The sequence below is a fragment of the Biomphalaria glabrata genome, chromosome 5 (genome assembly GCF_947242115.1).
Source record: "Biomphalaria glabrata chromosome 5, xgBioGlab47.1, whole genome shotgun sequence".
In the NCBI taxonomy this organism is placed as follows: domain Eukaryota; kingdom Metazoa; phylum Mollusca; class Gastropoda; family Planorbidae; genus Biomphalaria; species Biomphalaria glabrata.
The window spans coordinates 43,533,899-43,553,251 of NC_074715.1; the positions used below are offsets into that span (position 1 = coordinate 43,533,899).

Consider the following 19,353-nt stretch of genomic DNA (forward strand, 5'->3'; position numbering starts at 1 on the left):
TATTTGTTTGAAAAGAAAAACAGAAGATGCTAATAATGAAAAATAATAAAATAAAAACAAGCTTAGTTTTAAATAGTTATGTTAATTTTGACGTCATAATGTTGTTGTTTTGGTTTTGCAGCCTTCACTGTGACCACTTTTTTTTTTAGGCCACTGCAGAATGTAGATCTATAATTTTGATTGTTCATTATTACCGACCAGATCATTCGTGTATTTTTCGCTCACTGCTGATCAGTTACATAGATCTTGACCTAGTACTGTTACATTGAAAATGCATGTTTTAAAAACTAACTAGATTCTAAATCTTGATTTCTACATCCTAAATAATGTATTATAATTATTCTTTATTCATATATTGATATATAGAATGCTATTATTTTTTTGTTGCGCATATTATTAGATCTAGATTCTTGTATCCTTATTACTTATTTTCAGCCATTGTTTTAGTTTTATTAATGCCATTCTAAGACGACTAAGATTCTTAATCACTAATGCCATTTAAAGCGCTGGTTGTGAGTGTGTATCATTGTATGTGTTTCGTGAATGTTGTTCGTAGGCCTATGTGCATCTCATCTTCTTTTTTGAAGTAACGTCTGTATCATAAGAAGATAAGACATCATAAGATCTATATTGTTATTGTACAATATAACAATCGTTATGCTGAGGTTGTCAGTTAAATTGTAGTCAAACTGAATTTCCATTTGATTGGATCAATAAAAATTATCTTATCTTAATCATAGAAATATAATCTAGATCATATAAATATATATCAATATTGATCATGGCAGTCTGTGAAGCCTTTATAAGGTCATTGACTCTCAACTCTGCGACATTTGAGAGCAACATAGTAGATTGTTGTGGTCACTGACTCAAAAGCTGTACTACAGGCTTTGCAATGCCCTGGACCATGGCCACCCAATATCAACACTGTCATCATGGCTTCACACAACATATAGCAACGCTATGGCACCCCTGTAATAATGCAGTGGGTACCGAGTCACATAGGTGTGACTGGCAACACTATTGCAGATTCCTTGGCCCACCAGGGAGGTAAAATTCCAACCACCGAACAGGCTGTAAGTTTTCATCATGCTCTGGCTATAATTAAAAAAACAGAAATGGAAAAGTGGTTTGAGTGCTGGAACAAGTCCCACAAAGCCTGTGGAGTCTGGGAGTACATGAGGTGCCCTGACTGCACTTTCCTGTGGTGGAGGCTGTCCAGGCCTGAGCAAGCTATTATAGCACAGTGCAGGACGGGCCAATGTCCTGTTGGCTCATATTTCTCACGGCTATGGCCAAATGTTGATTCACGGTGCCCCCGCTGTGAGAAAGAAGACGAAACCATGCCTCATATTCTCTTTGACTGCCCTAAACATGCTGATCTTCATCTCGACTGGTCTGGGAAACCAAAAATTCTCAACCTGTATGGTGACATGTATGCACTATGCAAGACAGCAGGGTTTCTGTCCAGGGCTTTTTTCAACAGAGGATTTGAGCCTCTCAAGCACTCACTCAAATGGAGTTTGATGTTGATGATGATGATGGTGGGAAAAACAGAGGCAAATGTTTGTAGGTCCAAACCTTAATTGTTGCTGGATTTCTTGGCATTCGCATTCTCCATTCAAGGCGCTCAACATATAGTTTTTTAAATGCCAGTGTGCTGTTATCAAAATTCAAATTTCCCTCATGGGTACTGGCAGAGATAGAAGTTTTTAAGGTCCATAGAAACAGTCTTGGATCTAGACCCAATGTTGTCTTGATCTTCCGGCTCATTAGAGTACTCCTAGCAGGTACATCAGTAGCAGTGCCATTATAGCTCTCTTTTTTTCATTTCTTTATATGTTTCTTGTTCAGTCATCAAGGCCTCAGCAGGATAACCAGCTAGGCCTTCACAACTTGAAAATCTCTACCATCATTTCCCAATTGCAATTTCTCTAACAAGTTGCTTTTATTTTACATTATATGATATTTTATTTTATTTTTTAACACCCTATATTGTTTTTGTATGTTTAGATTTTAAAAAAAGCAGATTCTAATATAGAGACACATCATCATAAGACTATTGCTTAAAGGATAATTTATCTGTTCCTTTACAAGTAGTAATTTAAAGCCAGTATTTCAAAACTGTAGTGTTTTGTGATACCTGAATATGTATTTCTAAAAAATTAGAATATTTACATAGTAGTAATAGGAAAGAAAGATAATGGCTGTTGAATTTCATACATATACAGAAAGTAGCTTAAGAGTCATCAGCAGTCAATTGTGATTGAAAATCAAAATGATCCAATCTATTTTTAGAACACCAACATAACTTATTGTCAATTCTTGTGCAGTAGTTTTCAAAAACTATTGCAGATGATTCCTGGACTCAGAATCCATTTTCCTTGACATATAAACCAGTAGGTTTAAGTGCAATTGAAGTATTAGTGATTTTCATTACAAAAAAATCATCTTTCAAAAGATCTGAGTAAGTATTCAGAAGAGTACCTCATCATTTTAAAATAAGCTATCATTGTTATACTTCCATTTTCTAAAACCTTTTTATGTAAAGCAAGGTTTTCTTACAATGTGTAGTCACAAAGTCATATTTTGTCATAATTGTTAAATAATAATTTTTTTAATTTTAGGAATTTACCCAACTTAAAAAAAAAATGTTTAAAGTGTTCCACTAAATTTTCTGAACATGTGAAGTGTTCCGTTTGAAAAAAAATGTGAAAGCTCCTGATTTAAAGCATAAATTATCACAACAAGACATTAAATATATATGACTTCCCATTTATAATAATCAATTCCTAATAAAATTTTATGAATATTGAATTCTCTGTAATTTTTAGGAGCCTAAGAGATTTTGAGACTAATTATTTATTTGATAAATTTTCAGTAGATAATTAAATCTATAATGCCATTACCTCAGTTTTTTACACAATTGAATTATTTTTGTGTACTTTCAGAATTTACCAGTAAATATGGGAGGAGCTGTTAGTTCTGGGCAAGACAATGATGAGCTTATTGATAATCTAAGGGAGTCTAACTACATTAAAACACCTGAAGTTGAACAAGTTTTTCGGATTGTGGACAGGGCTCATTACTATTTGCCAGAATGCAGAGATAATGCATATAAAGACTTAGCTTGGAAAAGTGGCACCCTGCATTTGTCTGCTCCTTGCATCTACTCAGAAGTTATGGAGGCGCTGGAGTTGAAGCAAGGCTTGTCATTTCTGAACCTTGGCAGTGGAACAGGATATCTAAGTACTATGGTTGGACTCATGATAGGTACTCCCTTCCCATTAAAAAAAAAATATTTTAAGTTAGTTTATCTAAAACTTATCATGGCTAAAAATAATCATATACACACCAAAACGCCACATTTTATAACTTTCATCTTTATACATTTCAGTAACACTTGTTTTAGTTGCTAAACACTATGATGCAATTTTGGCTATATGATATCAAAGTTAAAAACAATTTCTTAAAAGGGATAGTCATAAACTTATATTGGTGACTGAGTCCAGCAGCCAGCACCAAAGAGTTGTAACCTGATAAATGGCTCTAAATCAACACCAGTACAGTAAACTCAGGTGTACCACAAGGAACAGTCTAAGGTCCACTACTATTTTTAATTTACATAAATGATTTACCAAATTGCATTAGTTCAGGAACTATAGCCAGATTATTTGCAGATGATTGCATAATATATAGAACAATAAAAACAACATAAAACACAGAAATTTTACAAAGAGAATTAGATGAATTACAGAAATGGGAATCAAATTGTAGCATGTCTTTCCACCCAGAAAAATGTCAGTTATTAAGAGTACCAAAAAAATTAAAACAAATTAATTCCACTTATCTTGTTCATGATAAACCAGTAACACAGACTAAAAACGCAAAATACCTTGGTGTTATAATACATGAAAAACTGTCATGGAATCCCCATATTGAAGAAGCTATCAAAAAATCAAACAAAGCATTAGGATTTATTAAAAGAAATTTCTATAAATCAAATAAGAACATAAAACTAAAATGTTATTTAACCTTGGTTAGGCCAATAATAGAATATGCATCCTCTGTTTGGGACCCCTCAACTCAAGAAAACATTAAGAAACTGGAACAGATACAAAATAGAGCAGTGAGATTCATAACAAACGAATATTTACATTTGACTAGAGTAACACCTTTAGTAAAATCACTAAATTTAGAAAGCCTTCAGGATAGAAGACTTAATAGTAAAGTAGCAATTATACATAAAACACTGAACCATACTCTTCAAATACAAAAACAAAATTTAATAAAATACTCAGAAAGACACAAAGATAAAGGCACATTCCTCGTTCCATATGCTAGGACAAATTTGTACAAATACTCCTTCTTCCCTAGTGCTATTAGAGCATGGAATGGATTGCCTGAGCTAGCCAGGAAAACCAGTGGCTTGGCGGAATTTAGGTCATTGGTTAATATGCATGACTAAAAGCATGACGCGTAGAACATAATCATCTTCTTTTTTGAAGTAATGTCTGTATCATATAAGATAAGATAAGATAGAAGGCATTAGCGACTTTTTGAGTTCTGCACTGGGGTTTCTAAAAAAAAAATCGAATTTCAGCTTCACTAACTCCTACCATCACTCTGACTCTATTAAAGAAAGATATCCAATATTTCCATGTTACTGATGAATTAGTGGAACTTGGTTTAACTATCCAATTTATGGTCTAAAAGATCTTTGGCTAGATCTCTCAATTCTCAACTGATATGTAATACTAGTATTACTAGATTAAAATGGATCTAGAAATAAATTGCAATAAACTGATTTAAAACAAGACCTTGTAAGAAAAAGTTGTATTTCAATAAAAAGAATGATTACATTTTTTTGCAAGGGGTAATATACACATTTATGTATGACAACAGACCACAGTACGAATACAAACATGATTACAATTGCTGATACAAATACCAGTACAAGCAATACAACAATCCACAGACATAGTTTCATGTTCATGATTATTCCATCAATAAATTGATTATCAATAAATATTTCTTTTGCGTTATTTTCAGGACCTTATGGTGTAAACCATGGTGTTGAGCTTCATTCTGATAATGTGAAATATGCCATGGATAAGCTGGAAAGTTTCATAAGCACATGTCAAAGGTTTGATGATATTGAACTATGCGAACCTCAATTTGTGGTTGGCAATTGTTTAAACCTGGCACCAGAAAATCGCTTGTATGACAGAGTCTACTGTGGAGCAGCATGCCCACCTGAATTAAAAAATGCCATTCAGAATATGATCAAAGTGACTGGAATATTGGTGATACCTGTGGGAGATCAGGTTTACCTCTTTTGATAATCAAATAGTAATGTAAATTTGATTTCAGTCATTGTACAGTGTTTATTTAATAGATACACAAAAAATATTTAAATGCTACAAAACAGTCATATATAGTGCTAAAAATTAAGCCCTATCTATCTTAAATATGTTGTTTTTTTTTACTTAATTTATGAATGGACACATGTCATGGAGCTCCGATAGCATTTTTGTCTGAAAGTTACAGGGTTACAGAGATTTAAAGAATTATCTACTATTTTTGACATAGTGTTTTACAGTGTTTTACACTGTTGGTAAATTTTAATTAGGGATTTTTCTCTCTCATGCTTTCTCTAAAAATACTTTGTAATTAGACTAAAACATCTGAACATGTCAGCCTTGGTTCTCAAATATAGATTTTGTATTTTGCAAAATTATTTCTTGTACCTGACAAAACAAGAATCAATTTTAAAAAAAATCATTCAATTAACTATTGGTAATTAATTATTTTGTTTGGTATCGAACAAAATAAAACTGTACTTGACAGATGTGGGGTATAAGTTTAATTAGGCCTCTTGTGGAGGCTAGAGCCCTGAGTTCGATTTCAAGTCGTACAACTTTTTTTAAAATGCATTTAAAAGGCGATATAAGTTACATTCATCCAGATACCCCCTTCTCCCCCCCCCCCCCTCCTTTCCCAACTGGTCCAGACAAGCGACAGGATTATAGCGCATTGAGAAAGCTAAAAGCATGAAATTAGGCTAAACAAAAACAATTGGAAAAAAATATTTTCTAATTGCACAGATTTATTATTGTTAGTCTAGATCTATTACAAATTAATTACGACTAATCCATACTAATTGATACAATTGCACTTAGCTTTGTTTTATTAAAAAAAAAAATTTTTTTTTTGTTTTTCTTGTTTAGTTATTAAAAATAAAGAGGATAAGTGAGACAGAATTTACTTCAACAAATGTTTTGCCAGTATCCTTTGCTTCACTAGTTCAGCCAAAACCAGGTCAGGCAGATGCCAACCCTGTTATTTTACGTGAGTATTAACAACAATTGTTTTTCTACTAGCTACACAGCTGATCTCATAATATGTTTTCTATTGAAATCATTGTATTAATTCATTTTTACACAAGTACTATGTACAATTTAGCAATATTATCATATCTCACCATTTTTGTTTACAGCTGAAGTGAATCCTCTATCGTTGCAGTATATGTGTCGTATAATTATTCGGAATGCTATCCGTGTTACTTTTAACTTTCAACTACCTCCAAGAAAATACTCGAAGTCTAAAAAGAAAAGGCGACGCCGTACTGCCATGCTTAATATAAATGAGGACAGATATCCATTGGACATTTTGCCAACAACAGGGGCACTTATGATTTTGGAAGCATTTGATCGAAATGACTCTGATATTGACACAAGTGATGATGATCTTGATGTACAGCTGCAGCATCACACCAGTGTTTTGCGGAGATCAAGGGAAATAAACCTGAGGCCTGAGCCCAAGCTGGAAAGCCATGAGGTAGATTCAGATCTGTCAGAGAGTGAGTCGTTAGTAACCAGTTCCAGTGCCACCTCAAAAATGCAAGATTTTAATGGAAATAAGCATGTTGATAAGCTTGATGAAGAGATTGAACCAGCATTAACAGAAAATCAATCAGAAGCAAATGATGTTGAAAAAAATGATAAGAAGCTAAAAAATGTATCAGACACATTGAAAAATGGAAGTGAAAAAAATAAGAAACGTTCTGGAGACACGGCTTACAGATCCAACAATTTCACCTTTGATAGTCTTGAGAGAATATCTGCCAGCTCTTCTTCTAACAGAAGTATTTCCCAGTCTTCTGATGATGAAGTTTTAATATCAAAACCAGATGTTAAATCTCAAGGCATACACATGGCAGCTCAGACTGGACCATTGACACAGCCACGTGCCATCACAACTTCATACAGCACCAGTGCTGATACATCTGAAACTTCGGGTTTCGGCTCACTTGGTGATGATGCCTTGCCTGTGGGATCCCACCATTCTAACCAGGGTTCTTTCAAAGATCGCATGGATGTATCGTCCGCTGATTCTGAGAACAAAGAAATACCAGATGATGATGATCCTGGGTGGATGGACATAGATGATAATGAAGACAGCCATGAGTCTGAAAATAAAAAATGTCTTATTGACATGGACAATGGGGAAGAAAAGAAAGGCATTGAAGAAGAAGAGGAAATAAATACTGATGATAACCCTAGTGAGCCAGATTTCTCAGCTTATTTGAAAGATAAAGTTAACTCTCTTCCCATTCCAAGTACACTGAAAGCCTTTATTCTTTATTACAGATAATTTACTCGGACTTTGATTGTAGAAAAATGGTTTAAAAAATAATTAATGTTAAACCCATAAATTATTCTCTTAAGAATTTTGCTTATTTTCCTTTTGCAGTCTTAGACCTGTAAACACAAAAAAAGTAGATACACAAATGTCTCAAATGAATACAAAATGCTTAAGATTTGTTGAAGACCAATTTTTTGATTTGTCGATTTCTTGCAAAAAAATAAACATTAAATGACCTCCGGACGATTTTGTTATAATCTATCTCAAAATAGTAGTGACAGTAAGTGTTTTAATTTCTTCTGTTACAATGCTGTTTTGTTTGACTTCGTTGTTTATACTCTTGTATATTTTTTGAAGGAACATGTATTGATTGTTTTGTGATGGAATTTTCATGTATAAAGATTGTTAATGTAGTTTTAGAAAAATGTTTCTTGTAATTTTTTGCGCAAGTTGTAAACACATAATAAGCAGAACTTTAATGTGGTGTTGACTAAGTATTTTTCACTTGATTATATCCATCCTTTGCGCCACTCAATATTAAGTAAATATATATTTGTTTCATCAGTCACACATTGAATGTTCTGTTCATCAAATTGTATTGAGTCTTGAAATGCAGTTGTATAACTTGAGGAAACTTATCATTTAGCACTCTAGTAGAACAAGGAAACATCAGGGAAATGAAAGGGAGGTAAACAATGAGTCAAGGTGAGTTCCAATCCCTCAGCGTTTGACAGGCTCTACTTCACATCATCCTCTTTGCCTTAGTCTCCCTGATCCTTTCCTTCTTTGATGTGCTTTGCTCGTATCATGTTCTTTCTATGGTGAGCATTGATTTTGGATACATTTACGGACAAAACAAAAAATCTTCATTATATTGTCAATGTCACTGCACAACAATCTTTGAAAGTTGTATTAGATTCAAGAGTTTGTTTCAGAAAAACAAAAAAAAGTGTTTTACACTTCCACCACTTTTTAAAAGTTTAATTTATCAATAAAACAATCAAAAGAAAAATAGGTCAATTAGTTTTGACAATATTTCATATTGGAGATTTTCATACCAATGGTTTGTTTTGAAATATAAGTTTTAGTTTGATTCTGCAGTGTTCAAAAGTGCAAGAGTTATTACATAGTTTTACAATGTATTGTTTAACTTTACTTCTCTAATCTCTACCCCAAATACAACAAAAAAAAAAGCTTGCTATTTATGGATTTGTCTCCATTATATACAAATCTCCAATGCTGTAAATATTAACTATCACAATCAACTTGAAACCTGCCCTAAATGACTTGGCTATTGTGAAATGGCTGTGGCAATATATTGAGATGTAAATTTGTACATTTGTTAAAATTATCCTCAAGTCTTTCAATTTTTCTTTATTAAAAGTGTTTCAAGACAGCAATTATTGTTCATTGAATTAAAAATTAAATTATTCTAAATTCACTGAACTGAAATGAATCATTTAAAATATGTTGAAATGTTATTGTTGTTTTTTTGTCCACATATGGTACATCGTTTTCACTTACTGAATTGATATAAGCATGGCATTATAATCTTATGTTTCTTTAATTTTTTTCTTATTTGCTTGTTTGATTCATTAGAATATTTCACATTAATAAGTTTTAACTTACTTTGACTTTTGTTTTCAATACGACTAGGAGTCTACTATTTTGATAGTATAATTTGCATTTTCAATTTTTATTGATCTTGTTTACAACATTTTCTAAACAATTTTTGTTTGTATATTTATATTGTGACTAAAAACTGTATTAATGCAGTAATATAAAGAGGCTACTTTTTTTTTAAATTTCTTTAATTTCTGATTTTTATGAATACATTGGTTAATGACAATAGATTAATCCAACTTTCATAAAAAGGACTTTGATATAAATGTATTAGTTTAGAATTGTGTAGCTTTGATGGTATTTAAAGACTTGTTCTTGTTTTTTTGAATGAAAGTTACAAACTGGTCCTAAGTATTTATAATATTTGTGTACATATTGTCATGGGTTAAACCAGTGTATTAACATTAGATCTATATTAATCATTTGCTTGTATGAAATTTAAGATTATTTTTATTCTACTGCTATGCTTAGTTTTGAAAGTGTAAATATTTGGTTATTAATTGCTTATTAGTTTTAAACATGTAAATAGACCACTTCTTAGATAATAAAGATTTCGTTCGAATAAATTACTTTGATAATTTAAATTATTATTTACATTCATATCCATCTTTTATTATAAAGTAACTTCATCTAAATTTAGCCCGTTTAAGTAAAAATCTAAAAACAAGTGTCTTCATGTCTGTTTGGCTAAGTGGCATAAATTGCTTAGCAACAAATAGTGTGGCTGAGTGGTAAATGGATTAGCTTCCCAACTGAGAGGTGTCAGGTTTGAATCCTGGTAAAGACAGGGATAGGATTTTCTCCTGAATCAAATGGATACCTGACATTAATCAGCAAAATATAAAGGTGGTTGGTAATTTGCTGGCCAGACACCCTTGTTCACAGATCACAAGGTCTAAAAAGGATGCTGTACCTGCCTATCAAGGGGTCTCAAGCCGACCGTAGGCAGCATGGAAACCTCTAAGATAATCAACTCCTGCCCCCCCCCTTTTCCAACTTGTTCCCAAAAGTGATGTGCATGCTAAAGCATGATAGATGCACTTTACAAACACAGTTTGAAAAAAAAGTATTCACACATTAATTTAAAAATATTTTTGTAATAAAATGTTTCCCTTCTGACACCATATTTAAAACTTATAAGGATACAACCTCAAAAAAATACAAGAGAAATTGTTAATATCTTTACTCAGTCTAAACAACTGCACAAGAACATACCATTAAGGCAGTAAGACCCAGTGCCACAGCAAGGTACTCGTGGGTCTGGGTTCAAGAATATGTTGGTGGGCCCTTTCTCAAGATAGAGTATGATAAAAAAAAAAATCTAGTCATCATGTATGCATCATATTAGCTGGCTAACAAACTTGTTATATCTTGTCTGATTCGATACCAGTGCGTAGGAATCTTTTATGTAAGAAATGTTGAATATATCATCAATTGTTAACATTTAATCAGTGGATAGCACATCAATAGAAATGCGTTTTTCTGACTTTCTGATAAGCAAAGTCACACTTGCTATAAAATGTCAGGGCGGGAGGGCCAATGTCGCTCTTATTTTTAAATCCTTTTGACTAATAACTGAAAAAATAGCCACCTTGCGGCGTTTTCTTCTTGATCTATATGACATGTTCACTACATAGCAAACTCGAATCCTGTGTTTACGGCATAGAGTGCTTTTTTTTTTTTTTTTTTTTTTTTTTTTTTTGAAATTGCTTAAAAAATATATGACCCAAAAAACAAATGTGCAAGAACCGAATATGAAGCAATCCGTTAGTGTTGCCCAATTTTTGACAGCGTTCGTGGATGCTTCGAGCCCACAAAAGCGAAAACTCTCAAGAAATGTTAGGCTACTATATTGTTGTAACTCCGCTCCACGAGAGCACCATTGAACACAAGTAGTATAAGACATGTTTAGTCAGGAAGAAGAACTGTTGTAGATCCGGCTGCAGTGATCTACAAGTTATTGGAGTCTGGGCTGTCTTGTCTTGACTCGAGGGAACGTCCTTTGTGCTATCTATGAACTGTGTTGAGGACCTGTGGCGGCAAGTTATGAATGTGAATAGTCTTGCACGTGTTATGAACTGAATGGTTTAGTCTTCTTTGAATGTGCGAGAGAGTGTGTTAGTCGTGTTAGGGTTAGGGTTAATTTTGTGTTAGAGTGTGAAAGTTGACTCAATATTTCATCAATATGTCAGACCACAGTTTCACCCTCAGCTAACTACATTTTGTACAGAAGTAAGTTGTAAAATCTATATTATATATCATGCATACCAAAATATCAAAGTAACATATTCACTCTCGGCATACCTCCCACTGACAAGAGAAGCGGCCTATTCGACATGTTAACGACAGTTAACGCTTTCAGATGGATCACTCATAAAGATGATCTATCTCGGAAAACGTTTCAGAAAGCCTGCAATTATTGCAATTATTGTTTGTGTACATTGTGTGTAAATTGTTTGTGTGTGTGTGTACATTATATTGTGATGTATTGAAATAATGTCACAGTTGTTGAATGAAATATTATACTCGAAAATATCTAAGCGTCTTTTTGTTTGTTTTGTTTTTACGTCCCATGATCGACATGTGGCCCGCTTTGGTTCCCAAAATATCTGGTTAACAAAACATTTATGAACTATCCGCCAAACGGAGCTTCAATGAACAGATAAAGTGTAAACCTGTGCTATAATTATAGGTCTATATGTTTGTTTCTTTTTTTTTTTTTTTTTTTCATTGTACATCATTAAAACACTCCCTGACCTTCTCAGTGTGTAAAAGGGGGGGGGGGTCGAGGCTTACAGCGCTCCTCCAAGGCCATTTAAGTTCCAGCTGGTTGAGGAAGATGCGAACTAAACTGGTACAAAGTTTTAGAAACACTGACATATAGATCCTTATAATAATAAGGCTTGTCTTCGAGCCCGAAGATTCGTGAGGAATGCAGTATTTCCCGTGGCTGCGCAGCACCAGCTGTGACCTACATATTTTGCCACATCCAGGGCAAGCATTTTTTTTTAATATAACCATTTTCCACTGATGGTCGATTTAGATTTTCTTTTCGCCGTCTGCGTCTGTCCTCGGCAGCGGATTTTCTTTTGGTCTCAAATGTGTATATCCCGCACCTTTTGTGATCTTTGCATAGATCTATGTAAGCATTAGATCTAGATCTAGAGAAACGACGAATTTCATTTTTTTTTTAAATTTATATTGCGAAAAAATAAGTAATAATTCGAATTTCCGTTTTCAAATTACAGCAGCAACAAGTAAACATACTACATAACATAGGGCAAAGGATCTTACAACTTCTTTACCATATTCTTAGACTTCTAGAATCTAGATCAAGATCTATTAATAATTAATGAAAAAAAAATTCGTATGACTGTGTTTCTTAAAATAAATTTGGGTTGACCTACACGATGAGACTGAATGTACGTTTACATTACAAGGCGCTTACATCTATTTTTTCAAAGGGCTTTCAAAATACTTGTCACACTCAACACACTGTCCACAGTCACTTTTGTACCCAAAATTATTATTCTCAAACTTTGTGTCTTACTCCAAAGCGCCATCAAATAGATCTGATAGGGAAAACACTGTGGCAGCATTTTAAAAAATCTAGATCTATCTATAGTTCTTGTAGATCTAATAGGTCTAATATTTTTACTCTAAGCGAGCAAAAATATTCAAGCTTTTGTAGCCAGTTATCTGCTCGTCAATATTCACAAGACTCTGTCTCTGATAGAATAGAAATTAACAATCAGAATTTATCCGTTAGTAAAAAACTAATTATGGCTGCTAAAAATATGCAACCCAAGAGCTCGGTGAAACAGAACTTTGATTTTTTTCTTGTCCTTGATTTTGAAGCTACCTGTGATAAAGTGGCTCAACCTAATCCACAGGTATGTACTATGGTATGTAGGCTACATCATGTTTAAAACTACAATAATGGCAGTGCGTTTCTTTTTTGTCTTAAATTAGTCAGTTATGAGTACAAATTATTTATACATATTTTACATAATCAAATTATTGTTATCTAGGTTTGAGAATTTCTAAATATATCAATTAATTTATTTTAAAAAATTGCCAATGAATTAAATTACATTTTTAATATGCCAAAAAGATATTTGTGGCTCTCTAAGAGCTCACAACACACACAAATTGTTTTAATGGTGGAGAAGGGCCTTGATCATATTAATCTGTTTTTTTTTTTAAATATGTTTTTGACATTCCTTCAATAATGAAGATTGTTACGTCCCAGTCTGAACCTCCTGCAGGATAGTAGGTGATGGGAGTGGGCCAAGTTTGAACCCGAGACCATTGAGATGACAATCTGAAGCAGTCTCTACTTCTAATCCTTGAATAGACAACTCTACTTAATATTTTTAGAAGGTGTCACTGGCTTGGTCTTAATTCAACAATCCATTAATTTAGGTCAAAGTCTCATGACAAAATATTTTAAATATCTTAATAAAAATATTGGGATATAATACATAATGAGCCCTATAATTCCATCTTTTTTTTACTTACACTTTACATAGCAAAGGTAGATTATGAATGATCTTAAATCTAAAAACAAGTCTACAGTTCTTGGTCAAGTAACTTAACCACTATGAACATTTATGTTAGTGGATTTCTCTTGGTCATGGGGTTAATTTCCTAGGTCCCTTGATAGAGATAACAGTTAGGATTTCATGCCAAGATTAGAATTAATTTTAAGAGCAAAACATTTTCAAATATTTGACTTTCATGTGGTTTTATTTAATCTTTCCCATTTATACATTAACGCATGCTTAGATGTAGCATACTTATATATTGTTTAGACTGTAAAGTGATAAGTAAAGAATCATGTAAAGTAACAATCATTTGGGTTGTCGTAAAATTCCTATTTTGCCATTCTGCCACCTCTGTATTCATTGTATTTATACTTTTATTCAATTCATTTTTTAATTTCTACAAACAACTGGACAACAAATTTTCTTATGTTGCAGGAAATAATAGAGTTTCCTGTTTTAAAAGTGAATGCTACCACAATGAAAGTTGACTCAATATTTCATCAATATGTCAGACCACAGTTTCACCCTCAGCTAACTACATTTTGTACAGAAGTAAGTTGTAAAATCTATATTATATATCATGCTTTACTGTATGTTACAGCTCTTTACTTAATCATCTAAGTGTCCCTTGGGTTGAGCTGTAATTAAAAAACAATTAATAACTGGGCCATCAAGACGAACACAACTTTATTACTTTTTATATCACATCACTCACTGGCAACTGTCCTTGTGCAAATTGACTCATAAATTCCCACTGACCTACATGTTAAAATAGGGTCGAAGATGAGCACATTTCTCATTTCCTATGAACACGAAGATGACTGTGAAGTCCAATCCTTGCTTTAAAAGGCCTGACGCATACATGGCATGGGTATTTTTGGTCAGTTGCAGATAGGCCTTTTTCTTCTCTCAGCTTTTTGTTGATTTAGTGCTCTTTCTTGCTGGTCACTCTCCTTGCTTCGTATCTTGTGACTCTGACACTATAATAAAATAGATTGTAAACACACATTCATCCATGACACTTTAGTACATCACACTGCTTTTCCTTTTTTATGACATAATATGGCTAGTTACTTAGACAGATAATTTAACCATACTCATTTTGTAACAAAATTTAAGTATAGCTGGATATTACTACCACTATAATAATTTTTTTGTTCCACACAGCTAACAGGAATCATACAGGCTATGGTAGACAATCAGCCACATTTGCCTCAAGTTTTACAGGTTTCTTTTTTTTTAATGACTAATTTTAGTTGCTAACCTGAGTGTTGTCTTTATTATCAAGATGAATGTACAAACAAAAATGAATGAAACATGATATACAGCCACTGTGAAAGGTTCATAATTAGTGATTCATTGTATATATCATGCTTTACTAGAGTAGTACATTTATATAATTGACCACAAACACTTAAATTAGAAAGCATTCTTAAAAAACTAACCTTTTCACCATTTAAAAAATTCTATAGTTTTTATGAAATCTTTGAAGTATTTTAAACCTTTTTTTTTCCCCAAGAGCTTTCATGAGTGGATGTCAAGTGAAGGTTTGTTAGATCCTAAAACCAAAAGTATTTTTGTAACTTGTGGTGATTGGGATCTCAAAACAATGTAAGTATGATGTAAACAGATCAATGGTATTCAGCTTTTTGTTATATTTTCACCATTTTCATATCCATATTCTAAAGAATAACATTTTTAGCATACTTGACTGATTATTTTTTTCAGTCCCAGATACTTTAGAGACTTAACCCCAATTCTATTTAAACTTATAACTTAAAAATAAATTACTACTCAGAATTTTCCCTAAGTCATTCTTTGGTGGATAATAGTTTTATAATGCTAGTATATATATTTATTTGTTTATTCCTTAGGTTGCCCAAGCAGTGTACATTCTTAGAGCTCTCTCTCCAACCATATTTCACACAGTGGATAAACATTAAAAAGGTAAAAAATTATTTTTTATTTTTAAGTCAATAGAAATATTTTTGTGTAGTGTGTCTTCAATTGAACCATGCATAGATTAATCTCTGTATGAAACTTTGCTTTTAATATCTTCACCTGGGTTAGGATGTATTAATCTTCAATTCTGAGGGAACATTCGAAACATATAAAAGAGACAATTCTTCTCAAACAATTCTTCTCAAACAATTCTTCTACAATCTGGTGAAGATAAAAATAGTAAATTTGTTCCTTTAATGAGCTCCTTACTAAAGCTACAATAGATTTTTATTTCAACCTAGAAACTTTACATTCATAAATATTTAAAAACTGATAGTGATAAGCTACTTTTATAAGTTCATATAAAAATGTATCTTAACATGCACACACATTTCACAGTTTTTAACTTTAATTTTTCCATTGAAATACAATTTGGTTTTTGATTTACTAAAACGTACTATGTACTTGGGAAGAAAGTGGTAAAAAATTAATTTATTTCTAAAAATCATGAATAAATTTTCTTAAATTTTCCAACAGTCTTACGCAGATGTCACCAGTGTTTTTCCCAAAGGAATGATGGTGATGTTGAACAATTTAAATCTGAAGCATGTTGGTAGACATCATAGTGGAATAGGTATTTCATTCTTCCCATTAGTATATTTATTTACTTTTTAAGAAAACTTTCTATTACTTTTGTAATGATTTGTATTTAAACTTTTCAGATGATTGTCACAATATTGCCAATGTTTTGATAGCATTAATGCAAAGAGGCTACATTTTTAAACAGAATGGTAACTTGAATAGCTGAATATAATGATTTGCTGTATATATTTGATGGTTATGTATGCATGTATTGATATCTGGTCTAAGAAAAAATAAACATTGATTTTATATACTGAACTTAAATTTAATTATTGTACATGTTTTAAAGCAGGCAACATACATCTCGTCATATTTATTATACATCATTTTTTTCTCAATTTATTATAATAAAAATGTTATCTAAAAACAATAAATACACACATTTACAAATTAAACTTTAAATACTAAGAAAGAACATATGGTTAAATGAAACAAAAATATATTATATTGAAATTTTTAAAATACATACAACATTTGTTAAAGTTGATCAGAATGTAATGAGCACAAAAAAATAATTTGCAGCTTTCACCAATTTTTTTTTTTTTTTTTAGATTACAATAAATGATTTATATAGGTACTGTTCAAAATGCATAATACTTTTTTTGGGTAGAACATTTAAAAAGACAAGAAACAACAAACTAATTCGAGCTAAAAGGTCATACAACATAGAAAGATGTTTAACATAACTTAAACAGAAAATAAAGAACACATAAAAAGATGGTGGTAATTAAAGAAAAAATTGAATGAATTCATATATATATATATATATATATAAATTTATTTTTTTTCGAACACAAAGAGACTATTCACTCTTTGTTTAATTATACAACTAATGTACAATGCAGAAATATTACAAGAAAATACATATAATTAAGGCTTATGTAACTTAAGTAATACATCATACAACAGAACTTTGTCTTGGAATGTATATTCTTGTTATGAATTTAAAACCATTTCAATGTGAAATTCCTTGTCAAAGGAAGATTTTGTGAACCTAGGTCTATTTCCAAAACCTGCAGATAAAAATATACTATGATATTAAATCATATGATAAATAAAATAGTAATGTCTCTAAACATGACGTCTAAGGATAAGTATAGTATAATCAACTAGATTAGTGAGGTGATCCTTACCAATAACTTTCTGTCAGAAAAGAATTAAAAATTATTTTCAAAGTTGCGTCACTTGTTTAGGATTGATTTTAAAGTGTCAAAAAATGTTTATACAAAAAAATAGAAAAACAATCGACTCATGCCACATCATTTTTATAGTCTTTTGTCCTGAAGAAAGTTAAGCACTAGAAAATACAGTAGTACATTCAACACTTCTATAGAATATAGGATCAACCATAGTTTTCCAATTTAAAAGAATGTGGCCCCAAAGGATTGATTTAAAAAAATACTTATTTATGTTAGTTTAAGGATAATAATATTTTGATAATTCATGAGGAAATCTGTCAGTTTATTTATGCATAAAAAAATAATTTACACAGAAATAGAATTTTATCAAGTCCTGGGCTAGTTTAATAAATTTTGCTATGTTCCAAAATGCAAAGCTTGAAAAACGCTGACAACTCAGGACAGCACTTCTAACGCTCAACAACAATAGCAAGAAATTTTTTCTCCAATGGATCCCAGCACATATTGGAGAAGAAGGAAATGAGAAAGCTGACACACTTGCCAAATGTGGTAGAACAAATACACAACTGAAAAATGCACTCTAACCAGAAGAAATTATTAGTGAATGAATAAACGAGAAATGGACAAGCACTCATCTGATTCACAAGAAAACTCCGCCTATTATAATATATGGGATATAACACATGTTCTGAAAGGTGAAAATAGAAACTAGTGAAATTTGCACTTGTGGAGTGTCACCAGAGAATGCTGACCATGTCCTTCAAAACTGCATTCTTTATCAAGAGGCCCAAACAAATCACTGACCCCATAACACCCCTATAGAAGAAAAACTAGAAACTGCCTGATTTGGAAACCCGCTTTGCAGTTTATCTCAGATATTAGTCTAGTTATCTAAACCTTCCAACATAATAATGAGAATGAAGAAGAAGAAAGAAGCTAGGGTCCAAGATTTTGTGTTTTCTTCTTATTCACTTTAAAAAAAAGTTTTGGGTTTAAATGCAAACAATGCACAAGCATTTCATTAAACAAACTATACAAAATATTACCTTGTTGATATAGCTAAAAGATAAAGATCTTCCTTCTAAAGTTACTAGATTGACTCTCTTCTCTACTCCCAAAAGTGTAGCACGTTCATAATGGATGTTGCCCCAATCTTTTTCTTCCCTTGGTTTATGATGGACAGACACAGTTAGGGTGTTCTAGACAAACACAAAACATTCAATAATGTAATTCTAGTCATGAAGAGTTCAAACTTGAATTGTGTTCTTACTTCTTATAAATATAAAACTAAACACTTGTTATTCTAATACAGTGTTTCCTTGACTTTTGAGTGGGATATGTTCCGAGACTGCCAGCAAAAGTAAAATTTTCATGATGGGGAGATGAGATATTTAATTTCACTTATGTACACTATTTTTTGGATGTTGCAGAACATCCCCTAACATTTGAAACCCCTAAATAACAATTTCCCATTCGCTTAATAATCTTTACAAGCTGTTTCTTTTAAAAAGCACTCCTTAAATGTTCAGTACTTTTGAAAAGAATTGTTATGTACAGTAAGTATACTGTTACTAAAGTATGCCTAAGAAAGAACATTTCAGTGCTAGAATTAATATTTGTAATAATTCAAAAAACATTTTTCTTTATTTTAATTTTCTTGCAATTTATATTTTTCATGCAACAGTCATAAAATATATACATCAGGTGGCCGCAGGAAAATCTGTGGTGTAAAATAAAAATGCGGACTATTTTTTCAACTAATATCATTTGAAATCCTGCGATATAGCCCTTCCATGAAAAGTTGGACCAGCGAA

General features: G+C 32.0%; 3 protein-coding genes across 14 annotated transcripts in view; 2 read left to right on the forward strand and 1 right to left on the reverse strand.

The window, feature by feature from the left end:
* Positions 1–73: 73 nt before the first annotated feature.
* Positions 74–9,839, forward strand: LOC106063715 (protein-L-isoaspartate O-methyltransferase domain-containing protein 1-like). Of its 10 annotated transcripts, none has more exons than XM_056029743.1 (6): positions 74–162; positions 2,299–2,467; positions 2,952–3,273; positions 5,053–5,327; positions 6,231–6,351; positions 6,500–9,839. In XM_056029743.1, the coding sequence occupies exons 3-6, from the start codon at positions 2,967–2,969 to the stop codon at positions 7,654–7,656; spliced, it is 1,860 nt and encodes a 619-aa protein (XP_055885718.1). In that variant the 5' UTR covers positions 74–162; positions 2,299–2,467; positions 2,952–2,966; the 3' UTR covers positions 7,657–9,839. The 10 variants fall into 10 exon arrangements, with proteins under 10 accessions (XP_055885718.1, XP_055885712.1, XP_055885713.1 ...); XM_056029737.1 differs by having other exon boundaries at positions 99–254; XM_056029738.1 differs by having other exon boundaries at positions 99–254; positions 2,356–2,467.
* A 2,664-nt stretch (positions 9,840–12,503) lies between these two features.
* LOC106074068 (ERI1 exoribonuclease 3-like) lies at positions 12,504–16,651 on the forward strand. Its single transcript, XM_056030733.1, has 7 exons — positions 12,504–13,163; positions 14,253–14,369; positions 14,985–15,044; positions 15,337–15,428; positions 15,692–15,764; positions 16,296–16,392; positions 16,481–16,651. Exons 1-7 carry the CDS (start codon positions 12,681–12,683, stop codon positions 16,564–16,566), a joined length of 1,008 nt encoding a protein of 335 aa, XP_055886708.1. The 5' UTR covers positions 12,504–12,680; the 3' UTR covers positions 16,567–16,651.
* Positions 14,979–19,353, reverse strand: part of LOC106063545 (maltase-glucoamylase-like) — a 63,464-nt gene continuing 59,089 nt past the window's right edge. For all 3 annotated transcript variants that reach the window (XM_056030730.1, XM_056030731.1, XM_056030732.1), the window contains exons 67-68: positions 18,586–18,738; positions 14,979–17,413 (exon numbers count right to left, since the gene is read on the reverse strand). In XM_056030730.1, the coding sequence (XP_055886705.1) occupies positions 17,345–17,413; positions 18,586–18,738 (222 nt within the window). In that variant the 3' untranslated portion in view covers positions 14,979–17,344. The remainder of the gene's footprint in view (positions 17,414–18,585; positions 18,739–19,353) is intronic.